Below are 14,828 nucleotides of genomic sequence, written 5' to 3'. Positions count from 1 at the left end.
TTATCAACATCAAAATCAAATCACTTGAACCTACACCAAATTTCATCAAAATCCATTCACTGCTTTCTGAGTAATGTTGGGAACAGACAAAAATAAATAAATAAATAAATAAAATCCTGGATCCACATACACATCCGGATTTGCATCAACATCTAAGCAATTGTTATTTGGCCCATGGCTCACCTTTCCTCAAAATTTTCATCAAAATCCATTTGCTACTTTTTGAGTTATATTGGGAAAAGACAAACAAACAACCATAACTTTCTCCCAAAAAGTTGGTGGAGGTAATTACACTAAACTACAGTCTTTTTCACCTGCAGCCATGGACATGCCAATGGAACTGATGGCGCTGAACGTCACTCCACAGGGAGCATTGTTACGCTGGACTCCTCCACGCTCCAATGTGGATAACTATGTACTGACCCTCACCCGCAGCCAAGGTAGGTAGAAATAAGAAAAGAGAGATCATAGGAGAAAGAGGAGACAGAAAGAGGGAAAACATGTCAGGGCAGAGAGAGAAGAGGACAGAAAAGTGAAATGGAATGAGGAGAAATATAAAGAAATCATGGAGGAAACAGAGGAGACAGAATGAGTGAGATAAAGGATAGGAAAGAATTGAGAAAGGGACAGATGGTGAAATGAGAGAGAGAGAGAGAGAGAGAGAGAGAGAGAGATAAGAGTAGTATAACAGCCAGTAGACTCCTCTGCAGTATTCAGTGCCACAATATTGACTCTAACTGCTTGTAAAATTTATATTATTTTTTTATTTCTTTAATGGCTCATTACACACAATGCTTTTTAACTTAGGAAATCATTCACTTACAAAATAGGGTAGTATGTGAATAGAGTTGGTGCCTCACAGCTCCAGGGTCCTTAGTTCAGTCCTGAGCTCAGGTTACTTTCTGTGTGGAGTTTCTCTGCATGTTCTCCCCATGTACGTGTGTGTGTGGGTTTCTTAGGGGTTTCCTATGACCTCCCAAAAGCATGTCAGTAGGTGGATTGGTGACTCCACATTGCCCCTAGTTGTGAATGAGTGTGTGAATGTGATTACACATGATGTTCTATGATGGACTGGCATCCCATCCTGGGTGTTTTCTCATCCAGCCTTGCGCCCAGTGTTTCTGGGTTAAGCTCATGATTACTGCGACTAGGCTAAAGCAATTTCTAATTAATCAACAGATCAGTAACAAATTATTTGCATTTAATTTACAGTATTTTATAGTATATAATAATTTATGGCTTTCAAAGTACGTGTTTTAAAAGTGGAAATGATGGAAAGTGATTTAGAGCAAACCACATGAGGCCATTATCTTTGACAAATGAGTTGAAGTATTGAACCTTAACTTTCTTTTCTAACTAGTGACAGCAGACACATTTCTAGTGGAAGGGAACAAGCAGGAATATCAGCTGAGTCAGCTTCTCCCTAGCACTCCCTACTCCATTGCTCTCTATGCCACCAAGGGCCCTTTGACCAGTGGCACTGTGATCACCAGCTTCATCACACGTGAGTCCTTTGTTGGTAACTCAAACACATGTAGCTAAGTTATGATATTTGAAGATGTGCTGTATTTTACTTGCAAAAGGTCCCACAAACTACAAAGGATATAATAATCAGACCCTCCAGGATTTCGTGATGTTGATGTTTGCAACTTCAACGCAAATTCAACCAATCCCCGCGAATTCAGGGCGGTGTTGCAATTATATCCAATCACCGCAACTTTCCCGCAAATTTGACCAATCGTTGGCGTTGTCTTGAGGTGACGTCAACAAACTACCTTCCGCCTTACTTCCGTGCATACGTTCAAGAGAAGCAGCATGTGCGAGTCAGTGTTTATATAGGCTTAAATTCTGTTACTGAAAGTGTGTTATGTTTACAGTGAAGGACTGTGTGCACTTTACATTTTTTTTTACTTAATACAAGAAATTAATGGATGCCAACACTTTTGCCAAAATGGTATTTTATTTTCCATTGTTTAGGCAGCTTCAGCATCATACTGTGAGATTCTGTTCAAATGGTTTTTTTTTTCTTCTCTGAAGCCTGAGCCATTTATTTTATTAGTTTATAATTATTGTTTAATTTAGTCTTCAGGAGAGACTGCCTGCACACCTGCCTGCCTGCACAGTAGTAGTATTAATAGTTTTTTTTTCTTACATGAAAGCTGAGGCATTTATATTATATTTTAAGGTAACTTCATGTTGTGCTGTGAGGTTCTATGCACTTTAACTTTTGCATTTGGATAAGTAAAGCCTATTTTTCTGCATTTTTGTAGTCCTGGCAATCTTTTATATTGGTAAAGTTGTTTATAGGACCATTTCTCAGTGTCTTTGTTTTTTTAATCAATAGTTTTTCAGTAATAACTTAATATTTAACACATCACTCAATTTTAATCACAAAAAGAGAAAATCGCAACAATTTCTCGCAACTTTCACTTCAGAATAGAATAGAATCTTTATTGTCATTGCACATCAGGTATACAATGAAATTGCAGTGCTTCTCTGGCCGGTGCATAATAAATATAAAAAAGAAAAAAAACAGTAAAATATTAAAAGAAAACAGTAAAATATGAATAAGAAAGGAGTAAAATAGAAATAAGAAAGGAATGCATATTTACATCATTTACACATTACACTAGCATACACTCTCTTATGAGTTCAGGGACCTGATGGCCCAGGGAAAGAAACTGTTTTTAAGTCTGTTTGTCCTGCTTTTGAGGCACCTGTATCTCCTGCCAGAGGGCATGAGGGTAAACAGGTGCTGTCCCGGCTGTGAGGGGTCAGCAGTGATTGCCCTCACTCTCCTGAGACACCGTGTGCTAGCGATGTCTTCTAGCAAGGGTAGGGGACTGCCAGTGATGTATTGTGTAGTTTTAATGACCCTGACTTCCTCCCGCAATGTAATCGCAACAAAAATCTAAAAAACACCGCAACTTTCATCGCAATTTTTTGGAAAACCCCCCGCAACATCAGACATTTTAGCCCGCAACAATCAGAAAAAAGGCCCGCAAAATCCTGGGGGGACTGAATAATACATGTATCACCCATTATGGTTTGAGAGAAATTCAAGATTCAAAAGATTGTGTAATATATTTTCATTTATTTGTTGTATGACTTACAATTGAGCTAAGTAGTTGAAGGTTAAGAGGCTTGCTCAAGAGCCCTAACTGTAGTAAATTAGCTGTACCATTATTTAAACATTAGAACCTTCTGATCAGTGATGGAAGGAGTGAATGGAATGTAGCGGAGGCTCACATATATGAAATCCCTTTTCCTCAAGCCAGAAGCGTTTGAGCTGGCAGGAAGGGTACAGTAACTCAAATAAGCACTCTTTACAACCATGGTGAACAGAAAAGCATCTCAGAATGCATAATGTCAAATAGCAAAATACTACATCATGTTCCACTCTTGTCAGCCAAGAAATGTTGCCTAAGGAACAAAATAACAACACCATCCTGTCCCTTTAGGGCTAGAAGGGAGACAAACACAATCATATGGTATCATGAATTTCTGAATCTTTTTGAAAGTGTTTCAGAAAATATTTAAAGTACCTTTAAGGATGTTGATCTTGAAGCAGCATCAGCTCACTGGATTAGACCAGGGGTTCTCAAGCTTTTTGGGGCCAGGGACCCCTTAGAGGGGAGAACATTTTCCAAGGACCCTCTCATAATAGAAACACAGATTAAGCATAATCTTACTACCATTTGTACTCTAAGATGCCATTGGAACTATTTGTATTCTAAAACTTTTTGACCTAAATACTTCAGACCTGTTTCATAGTGAAACACATTTCAATTTCAGTCATGTTAATACACTTATATACTTGTAAACAGAGGGTCATTTTATTCAAATTGCATTTGAACTTGCCAGCATTTAAACAAGCGATGGATTTTTAAAGCAAATTACCAGTCTAGCATTCAAGAATCTGAATATTTCCTCACCTGTTGTCCTGCCAGGGACCTCCTTGCAGAGCAGAAAGTCCTCCAAAATTTTCCCATCCCATGGTTAGCAAACCAGAACAACTTAGCTGCACTGGCAATGTCTGTTGATTCATCCAACTGAATAGAAAATTGCTCACAGGAACGCAATCTATCCAGTAGCTGTGACTGAATGTCAGCTGAAAGTTCTTCAATCCTCCTCCTCACTGTGTCATTTGAGAGAGGTACAGCTTTTAGTTTATTAGCTGCCTCTGTCCCAAGGATAACTTCACACATTTCAACCGCCACTGAAAGTATGAGTTCTTGTGCAATTGTGTGTGGCTTCTTACTTTTAGCAATCCTTTGAGCCACCAAATAAGAAGCCTTCTGTGCTTTCTCTAAAGTTTTGGCCAGGTTCACCATTCTTTGTTTTCTGGCAGGTGTATGCCTCATTCTTTCAACAGAAAAAAATCTTTTGTTTTGTCCTTATATTCAGAGTGCTTTGTAAACCGATGTCACTTTAGCTTGGCTGGCTTCATGGCTTCGTTTGCTAGCACCTGAAGGCTAAGACTTGAAGGCATTTTGGTCTCTCGTTGCAGTTTTCAATAAACCCAAACTCGATATACCGTAACTGTTGTCATATTTTTTCAATTTTGCTGGTTTGGGCTCAGCATTACTTGACGATGTGGACTGACTCAAATATTTATCCATGGTTGCTTGATAGCTAGCTGGCTAATAGACCTACTCCAAGTGAAGCAGCAGCGGGAACAGTTTGTTGTACCCTGGCTGAAATGTGATTCATGACAGATTGATGTGTTGTGTCACAATCATATCAGAATGTCTGTTGGCCCAAAGTTAACGTGGGTGGGAGTAATGGACACTGTTAGTTTTATTGGCGCAAAAGGTCCCTATCTGTATCTGATATCGGAACAAAACAGTCTGGATTAATCTAATACTTGGATAACTTTGAACACAAGCCTCTCATTTTCATATAAATGGTGAGTAGATTAAATCTTGCATAAGTAAAATAGGAAATGGATGTGATCTGGAATCTATAGAATAAGGAAAGCAAGTTAACAAACAAAAAGTGACTAACATATAAATGAAGTAACAATATATATACATATTTTTTAATTATTGATTATTTGAACCTCCAGGAAATTATTAAAAGTGCTTTCATTTTATAGCCTATTAGCTAATAAGCTGGTTAGCTAATTGCAGTGTTAATATGCCTCTGTACATTGCTTAAAGGAAACAGAAGGTATGTGCAGTCCACACCCCACCACACAGTTCTTGGCAGGGAAGATAACAAACAAGTAAGGCATAGTTGTCAGCAGGGATGAGTGTGTGTGTGTGTGTGTGTGTGGTGCCCCCCCCCCCATGGGAAACACAAGGAGGAAATGAGTCAAGGCATATAAAAAGTAAAATCTGACATGGCTGCTTCAAATGGAGCAAAAGCTCTCAGGCACATTCAAAATCATTCTCAGTCAAGCATCCCTCCTAGAAACTGTTAGAAAATCCTAGTTTTATGGATTAGGGAAAATTAATTTGCATGTAAAAGTGTCACAGCCTTAGCGACAGAATTTTGATGTACAATCACTTGTCGTGATTTGCTGAATTAATTTGACTTCAGACAGATTTTTAACACTTTTATTAATGCCAAGTAAATTTGGAAAAGAAATATACCCTCAAAGTACAGTGCATTTCGATGCTGTCATGCTATTATAAAATAATAAATGAAAATGTTATAATACTTCATTGCTGAAAAAGAGCAAACATCCCAGTGATGTTCTGTAATATATGTACTGTCCTACAGGGGATTTTGAGATGTTGAAGTATGTCATTTTGGCATTCATGGGAGAGAGTGTAGCACATAAGAGCTTAGCATATAATTAAAATGAAAACATAAAACTGACTTTATGCCTCTCTCTGGAGGAATATCACCTGTCTTCAGCATTTCAATTACTGTACTGTTTTAATAGTTGTGAAAATTAAAGGCTGTGAGTATGAATATGAACGTACACAACAGATATCATCTTTTGAGATGCTTCATGGGCAGAATATTGCTCCTTTGGGCATTAATTTACATAGTGTTTCAGCTCTGTATTTAAATTAAGACCGACATGGTTGTGGATTATACTGTGATAGTATGAATAATATGTGCAGTACAAAGTATGTCTTTGTTTATAAGTTAATGTGGCCCCAGAGAGAAGCAGTCAAAATGGCCCTATATGGTGTAGATGGGCACTTCCTACTGTCTAGAAGTTAGTATTTCATAATTAGGTACATGCCATTCATGGGACAACTTGCACCTCAGGGCCTACAAGATACTATATAATTCAACATATTTACATTCTAATAGGGGTGAAAACACACTGGATTATTTTTATATGAACACAGAGAAGGTATAAGGCTGTCCACTGCCCCACCTCAGAATTTGGGGCAGACTCACACTGATTGAAACATGCTTGTGTCACTTGTGTCACTGGCTATAAAAGCAAGTATAGGGATGATGATGTGATCATTCAAATTATCCGATGTTGAGGTCCACACATGCCTCAAGACCCATGATTGCATTCAGATCAGGTAACAAAGTGGCACTCAGGGCAGCAAGGACAAACCTAACCAACAGCATCAAGAGAATCAAGGCCTCCTACACACAGAGAATACAACATTTTACCAACAATAACACACAACACATGTGTCATGGGATTCAAACAAATCACTGGCAGTGGAAGTATCATTTTGTCAGCACCAAAGATGCCTCCCTCCCAGACACATTCAATGAGTTCTATGCCCCGTTGAAGTCTCCAAAATACAAGCAATGTGAAAAAGTACGCCTACCAGGTGAATTTTATCTTCACAGACATCAACAACCACATCAGCAAGTTCACTGATAACAGTAGTCATAAGTGACACTGCTCCTTTTCAGCAGCCTTGATGAGTCAGCACACAGAACATCTTTATTTACACTTTATATACACTTAAGCACAGTGAAATTCCTATGTGCATTTAACTCATCTGAAGCAGTGAACATACCCATCAGCAATGGGCACACACACATATACCCAGAGCAGTAGGCAGCTATGTTACAGCACCTGGAGAGCAATTGGGGGTTTGGTGCCTTGCTCAAGGGCACTTCAGCTCAAGGCCACCCCATATTAACCTAACCTAAATATATTTGAACTATGGGGGAAACCTGGAGTACCCAGAGGAAACCCACACAGACATGGGGAGAACATGTAAACTCCACACAGAAAGCAGGGTTCCCGCGGGTCCTTAAAAAGTCTTAAAAAGTCTTAAATACAACTTTTGGTTTTCAAGGCCAAAAAATGTCTTAAATTGTTTGGAATGACTGGAATTTTCGAAAGGGAGGTATTAAATTTAATATTGGACCGAACGAGTGAAATGTCTCCATCCGGTTTGGGGTATTTTTTTAACCGTAATTTTAAAAGTGACCAGCATACCTTTTGGGGGCAGCATTGGTTCTGTGCATTCTGTGCATTCCGTAGATCAAGAACTAACGTTAGGAGGCTACTGGAGGAAGTGTGGTGTGGTGCGGTGTGGTGTGGTGCGGTGGTTATGAAGAGTGAGAGATATGTGGGTAGTTTACGTGGGCGCTAGAAAGCGTTGATAATTATGGGAAGATGTCTGTTTAACGACAAGTGGTTGGGGGATGACAAATACCCCCAAAATAAGGAGAAGAAGTCATGGCCTAATGGTTAGAGAAACAGCTTTGGGACCAAAAGGTTGCTGGTTCGATTCCCCAGACTAGCAGGATTGACTTAAGTGCCCTTGAGCAAGGCACCTAACCCCCAACCGCTCCGGCAAGAGTGGTGGCGTACCTTGTGTCTGATTAGCCAAAAGAAAAAGTGATGATGTGATCATCAGTTCAGGCATTGAACCCGACTGACTGAATAATTATTAAATTACATTTTGATAATCACTGCTTATTAATAAGTAAGTAGTAATTAAAATGCTATAAAATTGAGTTCATTTTTTTAATTATTAAAAAAGTAGCTATTATTATTATTATTATTATTAGTAATACAAACAATTATTCATGGATTATAGATAATTAATGATTATTTTTGAATAATGAACATTGATATAACAATTGCACTGATGATAATTAGTTTACAGTTATTACAACACATTGATTAATATTGATAATAATGGTTATGAGGTGGCACGGTGGTGTAGTGGTTAGCGCTGTCGCCTCACAGCAAGAAGGTCCGGGTTCGAGCCCCGTGGCTGGCGAGGGCCTTTCTGTGAGGAGTTTGCATGTTCTCCCTGTGTCTGTGTGGGTTTCCTCCGGGTGCTCTGGTTTCCCCCACAGTCCAAAGACATGCAGGTTAGGTTAACTGGTGACTCTAAATTGACCGTAGGTGTGAATGCGAGTGTGAATGGTTGTCTGTGTCTATGTGTCAGCCCTGTGATGACCTGGCGACTTGTCCAGGGTGTACCCTGCCTTTCGCCCGTAGTCAGCTGGGATAGGCTCCAGCTTGCCTGCGACCCTGTAGAACAGGATAAAGCGGCTACAGATGATGAGATGAGATGAGATAATGGTTATGAAAGGTGACAGTTGTTTTTCTGTGTTTAATGTAACGCTCTGATGATTGTATGACTGCATAAACAGGTTTATGCTGTTACCTGCTATAATGCAGAAGATACTCGAGAACTTCCTCAGCCAGCTGTATACTGTATGACACTCAGACTGATTTTGCCGTCAGACACAAAATCACACATCAAAGATAATCTTTGGGGATTGAAATAATGCCGGCTAAGGTTGTTCAGCTGGTTCTACTTGCCGTTTATTGTTTTCGTTTTTGAAATGATTCATGGTGTTTTCTCCAGTAAACACCAGTCTTCTCCTTGCTGCTACAGTAGTTCTGCAGGCCCAAAACACACGACTTTGCTTCAGCTGTTTGCATGTCTAACAGTTGCCATTGATGCACCCTGTTGTTCACCAATTGTGTGCATTCTTCTTAAAGTTAGTAAAACAAACTATTACAGAAAACAGTTTTAAGTTGTCGTATTTATCATTTTCTTTGCCATGGTACAGTCTTAATTTTTCCATTTAGAGGTCTTGAAAAGGTCTTAAAAGTCTTTAAATTTGTACTTGAAAAATGTGCCGATACCCTGAGAAAGACCCCCGTCGGCCACTGGACTGGAATCCAAAACCTTCTTGATGTGAGGCAATAATGCTAACCACTACACCACCATGCCACCTAGGAAGGTGGTGGAGCAGCTTGAAGACTGGTACAGAGAAAACATTAATAAATGAAAGAGATTATGTTAACTTCTGGAGGACTTGAATCAAAAACTGGTTCACTTCACAACACCACAACTGTGGACAGAGTCAAAAGTTCCTTGGTGTGCACATCAGAGAGAACCTCTCCTGGATCCTCAACCCCACCTGTCTAACCAAGAATGCCCTGTCATCCTTTCACTTCCTGCAGACTTTGAGGAGAGCAAACCTCCCAAATTCCATCCACACCACCTTCTACAAGGGGGACAACAGACATTCTGACCAGCTGTCTCATTGTTTCATATGGGAATTGTACAATCTCAGATTTTAAATCCCTATAGTCGATTGTGAGAACAGCTGAGGAGATCATCAGGGTCAGAAAGGACACCAGTATTGTAGGTGACCCATTAGATTAAATTAGATTCACTTTATTCATCCCACATCGGGGAAATTCACGTGTTACAGTAGCAAGAAAATGTCAAACAGATAACAAATAAAACTGAAATAAAAATTAGACAAAAACAAAGGATTAAATACAGAGGGCTATTTGCATTATCTACCTTGAAAAAGTATAGAAAAATTGCCTTATTGAGAGGCTCGGAAAAATTGCACATTACAGGTAGACTCTGTATATATACACACATATATACATAAATAATATTTATATATATAAATATAAGTATGCATAAAAATAGTTTAGGGCCTATATTATTGCACATAATAATTGCATCGATGAGAGATGGCAGAGGTAGTAGTGGTGAAGTAGTGCAAATTAAATGACAAACAGGTTATTGGTGCTACGTTACAAGTTGTGACAGCAGTAATATATGAATGACCTGCGGTACCTCTCCTTCTTACACTGTGGGTGTAGCAGTCTACTACTAAAAGAGCTGCTTAAAGCCCCCACAGCCTCATGTGAGAGGGGTTATCCATGATTGAGGTCAGCTTGGCTAACATTCTCCTCTCACCCACCACCTCAATGGAGTCCAGAGGACAGTCCAAGACTGAGCCAGCCCTTCTGACCAGTTTATTAAGTTTATTAAGTTTATTAATAATTTATTATTAAATAATTTATTAAGTTTATTAAGATTAAGTTTCTTCCTGTCCCTCTCTGAAATTTCACAGCCCCAGCAGACCACAACGTAGAAAATCGCTGATGCTACCACAGTGTCATAAAAAGTCCTAAGCAGTGTCCTGCACACACCAAAAGACCTCAGTCTTCTCAAGAGGTGGAGACGACTTTGGCCCTTCTTGTACAGGACATCTGTGTTGTTAGTCCAGTCCAGTTTGTTGTTGAGGTGAACACCCAGGTATTTGTACTCCTCCACGATCTCAATGTCCAAACCCTGGATGTTCACTGGTGCAATTTGAGTAACCGTCCTTCTGAAATCGATCACCACCTCCTTTGTCTTGCTGGCGTTGATGCGCAGGTGGTTCAGTTCGCACCAGGCGACAAAGTTGGTGATGACCTCTCTGTACTCCAGATCGTCCCCCTCTGACACATGTCCAACGATGGCTGTATCATCTGAGAACTTCTGGAGGTGGCAGCTGTCCGTGTTGTAGCTGAAGTCAGATGTGTAAAGTGTAAAGAGGAAAGGAGAGAGCACTGTACCCTGTGGAGCCCCTGTGCTGCAGACTACCACATCAGACACACAGTCGCGGAGCCTCACATACTGCGGTCTGTTAATGAGGTAGTTGATGATCCATGCAGCCAGGTGGCAGTCGACACCAGCTCCCTCCAGCTTCCCCCTAAGCAGTGATGGCTGGATTGTGTTGAAAGCACTGGAGAAGTCAAAGAACATGATTCTCACAGTGCTCCCAGTGCCCTCCAGGTGCAAAAGTGACCAGTGTAGCAGGTAAATGACAACATCATCCACACCAGTGCCCGGTCAATATGCAAACTGCAGGGGGTCCATCTCGCTGTTCACCAGGTGTCGGAGGTGGGAGAGAACAATCCTCTCCATGATCTTCATTAGGTGAGATGTTAAAGCTACTGGCCGAAAGTGGTTGAGCTCCCTGGGGTGCGCAGTCTTGGGAACTGGAACCACACATGATGTTTTCCACAGAAGTGGAACTTTCTCCAGACTGAGGTTCAGGTTGAAAATGTACAGAAGAATCCCACAGAGCTGATCTGCACAGTCCTTAAGCAGTCTGGAGTTGATACCATCAGGGCCAGCAGCTTTCCTTGTCTTGATCCTCCTCAGCTCCTTCAACACCTGATCAGCTGTTATGGAGAGGCAAGGGGTGTAGCCGAGGTGTGAGTCCTGTAGAGTGAGGTTGGGGGTGGAGTGTGTGGATTGGTCTGGCAGGGATCGGAGGGGGGTGATGTGGTGTGAGGAGGGAGCTGTTGGTGTCAGAGGTATTATGAGGGGAGAGGGGGGCTGGTGGAGTGATATCACAGACCGGTCAGGACTATGGTGAGTGGGGGAGGGTGGGGTGGCACAGTCAAATCTGTTGAAAAAGAGATTCAACTCATTTGCCCAGTCTTGGCCCCCAGATACAGGGCCCCTCCTACTGTCCTTTGTGTGGCCAGAGATGGTTTTCAGGCCTCTCCATACCTCTCCGGTGTTGCTCCCCTTGAGGTGCTCCTCCAGCTTCCTCCTGTAGCTGTCCTTGCCTCTCCTTATCCCCCTCTTCAGCTCCCTCTGCACTCTCCTCATCTCCTCCTTGTTGCCAGATTTAAAAACCCTCTTCTTCTCGTTTAATAGGGCTTTTAGTTCAGAGGTCACCCAGGGCTTATTGTTGGGAAAACACCATACCTTTCCTGACTGGCACAGTGTTTTCAACACAGAAATTAACGTAATCTGTGATGCAGGTTGTCAGGCTATCAATGTCATCCCCGTGAGGTTCACACAACACATCCCAGTCTGTGGTGTCAAAGCAGTCGCTCAGTCCCATACTGGTCTCCTCAGACCAGCTCCTTACATACCTCTTGGTGGGTGGTTGTTTATTCACCATACGTATGTATGTAGGGGACAAGTGAACCAAATTGTGGTCAGAACGGCCCAGTGGGGGGAGGGGTGATGAACTATATGTGTACTTGGTGTTCACATACATTAAATCCAAAGTTCTCTTGTCTCTGGTGTGGCATTTCACATACTGAGTGAAGGTTGGGAGAGTGGAGGACAGAGAAGCATGATTGAAGTCACCAGAGATTAGTAGCAGGGACTGGGGGTGCGATGTCTGAAGCTTTGACACTGTAGTGTGTAAGAGCTCACAGGCTGCAGCAGCGTCAGCCGCTGGGAGGATGTACACAGTTATCGCGATAACGTGCGAGAATTCCCTCGGGAGGTAATATGGCCGAATGCTAACCGCTAGCAGTTCAATGTTTTTACTGCAATACTGCTCCTTTATCCTGATGTGCCCCGGGTTACACCATCTGTCATTCACAAACATCGCTATACTCCCTCCTTTCCTCTTAACGCTCTCCTTGGCTTTCCTGTCCGATCTCAGGAGTTGAAATCCGTCCAGAGTGACGTGTGAGTCAGGTGAGAGTTCATTCAGCCAAGTCTTGTGAAGCACATAAGGCTACGCTCCCGGTACTCCCTCTGCAGCCTGGTTAGCGCCGTTAGCTCATCCATCTTATTAGGGAGAGATCTTACGTTTCCCATGATGACAGATGGTATACATGGTTTATACCGTCTTTTCTTCTCCCAGCACTTCATTCCAGCTCTGCATCCCCTTCTCCTTCTCCTTAATTCCGCGGGGATCACTGGTCTTTCCACGGGGAGTACCTTGGTGTTGCACAGTGCTAACAGCTGCTCCCGAGTGTAAACAATGGAGCCGTGGCTAAAAGGGTCCGCTGATGCCGATTTAAATAGCCCCAGAAAGAAAAAGAGAAAAATACAAATGCACAGTCTCACGAGTAGTACATCCCGAGGTGCACACTTCCGACTGAGACTAGTGCAGAAAGAAACACGAAAAAAGTACAAAAACATACCAAAACACATAAACACGCTCAGAGCTACTGTAACTAGCTGCCACTCTTGCGGCGCCATCTTGTTTCCATTCCACCCTTCTCTTCACCCTCTGGCCACCTGTGCATCTGTGCCACCACTACCAGACTCTGACACAGCTTCTTTCCTGAGGAAGTCTCCCTGTGTCTGCATGGGTTTCCTCCGGGTGCTCGGTTTTCCCCCACAATCCAAAGACATGCAGTTAGGTTGGCGTGGGACAGCCTTGGGCTGAGGTGCCCTTGAGCAAGGTACCTGACCCCTGACTGCTTTCCGGGCGCTCTGATGTGGCTACCCACTGCTCTGAGTGTGTGTGTGTGTGTGTGTGTGTGTGTGTGTGTGTGTGTGTTCACTGCTTCAGATGGGTTAAATGCAGAGGATGAATTTCACTTTGCTTGAAGTGTGCATGTGACAAAATAAAGGTTTCTTCTTCTTCTTCTTCTTTTTCTTACTCAACTGCCTCCAACAGCCACCTGGACTCGTCAAACCATTCTCAACAACCACCATTGTACAGCCATCACTGCACACCCATGGGATACTTTTTGCTATTAAGAAACAAGTTTTTTGCTACTTTTATCTCTTTTCTTTATATTGCTGTCACGTTTCCTTTCACAGTCAAAAGTTTACATACAATAGATTGCACTAGTTTCTCCCATACAGTGTTATGCTCCACTGTCCTGTTACTCTGTCATGTGTATTTATTATCCTCTCCATTTATTGCATATTTTTTCACTCGTTTCACACTGTTGTGTATATGTAATCCTGTGTTCTGTGCTGTATTATGTATTGCATCATGGTCCTGAATGAAATGGCATTTCATTCTAGTGTATACTAGTTATATCTAGGAATGACAATAAAGCCCACTTGGGTGGACTTGACCTCACCATTTCCCTGGCACAGGCTTCTGTTTCCGCCTTCTGCAAATTGGCCAACATCATCTTTGAGCCTGAGATGTCTGTTATGTGCCTTAATGACTATCCCCTGTTGCACTCACTCCAGTTATTATGAAGTACTTGACCAATATCCAGGTCTCCAATTCAGCTAATCACTCCATCACAGACTCCATACATTATGCCATATCTTCTTCTGTTGCCTTCTTTATCACATGGAAAACAAGGACACTTGTGTTTGAATATTCCTTCACTTTAGCTCAGCATTCAACATCATTGCTTGGACGCTAATCCACAAACCCTATCGGACTTAGTTTTTGAAAGTACAATTAGATTCTCCTCCCCCACCCCTCTCTCGCTCTGTGTGTGTGTGTGTGTGTGTGTGTGTGTGTGTGTGTGTGTGTGTGTGTGTGTGTGTGTGTGTGTGTGTGTGAAGTTAGATATGCAGGACAGCTGGAAAGTAGCCAGGATTCCATTGGATCAAGGCACAATTTATTTATTTATTTTTCCTAGAAGGAACATGTATATAATAAAGTTCATGTGCAATATCATCCTTAGCCTCCTGTGTTCCTGCTCTAGCCTTTTGTTGTCATTGTCAAACTGATGCCAAAACCTTAGAGCTACACAGTAGATGAGTTGCAAATATGGATCAGAGTCCTCTAACCCAAATAGTACAGTCCCAGATGCAAGAACAGCAACATCAGGCTCTCCTTGACCTGTTGCAGCAACAATATTCACCCAAATCATCAACAAGCATGTCACAGTATTTATCCCCTTACTTACCCCTTCAAGCTCATCATTAAACAACCTCATCAGGCTGTTA

General features: G+C 41.8%; 1 protein-coding gene across 1 annotated transcript in view; it reads left to right on the top strand.

Annotated features, from left to right (window-relative positions):
* The window catches only part of tnr (tenascin R (restrictin, janusin)), a 169,635-nt gene that overhangs the window by 134,923 nt on the left and 19,884 nt on the right, over positions 1-14,828 (top strand). The window contains exons 13-14 of the mRNA XM_060918788.1: positions 321-440; positions 1,361-1,504. Of these exons, the coding sequence (XP_060774771.1) occupies positions 321-440; positions 1,361-1,504 (264 nt within the window). The remainder of the gene's footprint in view (positions 1-320; positions 441-1,360; positions 1,505-14,828) is intronic.

This window comes from Neoarius graeffei, chromosome 1 (genome assembly GCF_027579695.1).
Source record: "Neoarius graeffei isolate fNeoGra1 chromosome 1, fNeoGra1.pri, whole genome shotgun sequence".
In the NCBI taxonomy this organism is placed as follows: Eukaryota; Metazoa; Chordata; class Actinopteri; order Siluriformes; family Ariidae; genus Neoarius; species Neoarius graeffei.
The sequence above is the reverse complement of the archived record's forward strand: the minus strand, read 5'-3'. Positions and strand labels throughout refer to the sequence as shown.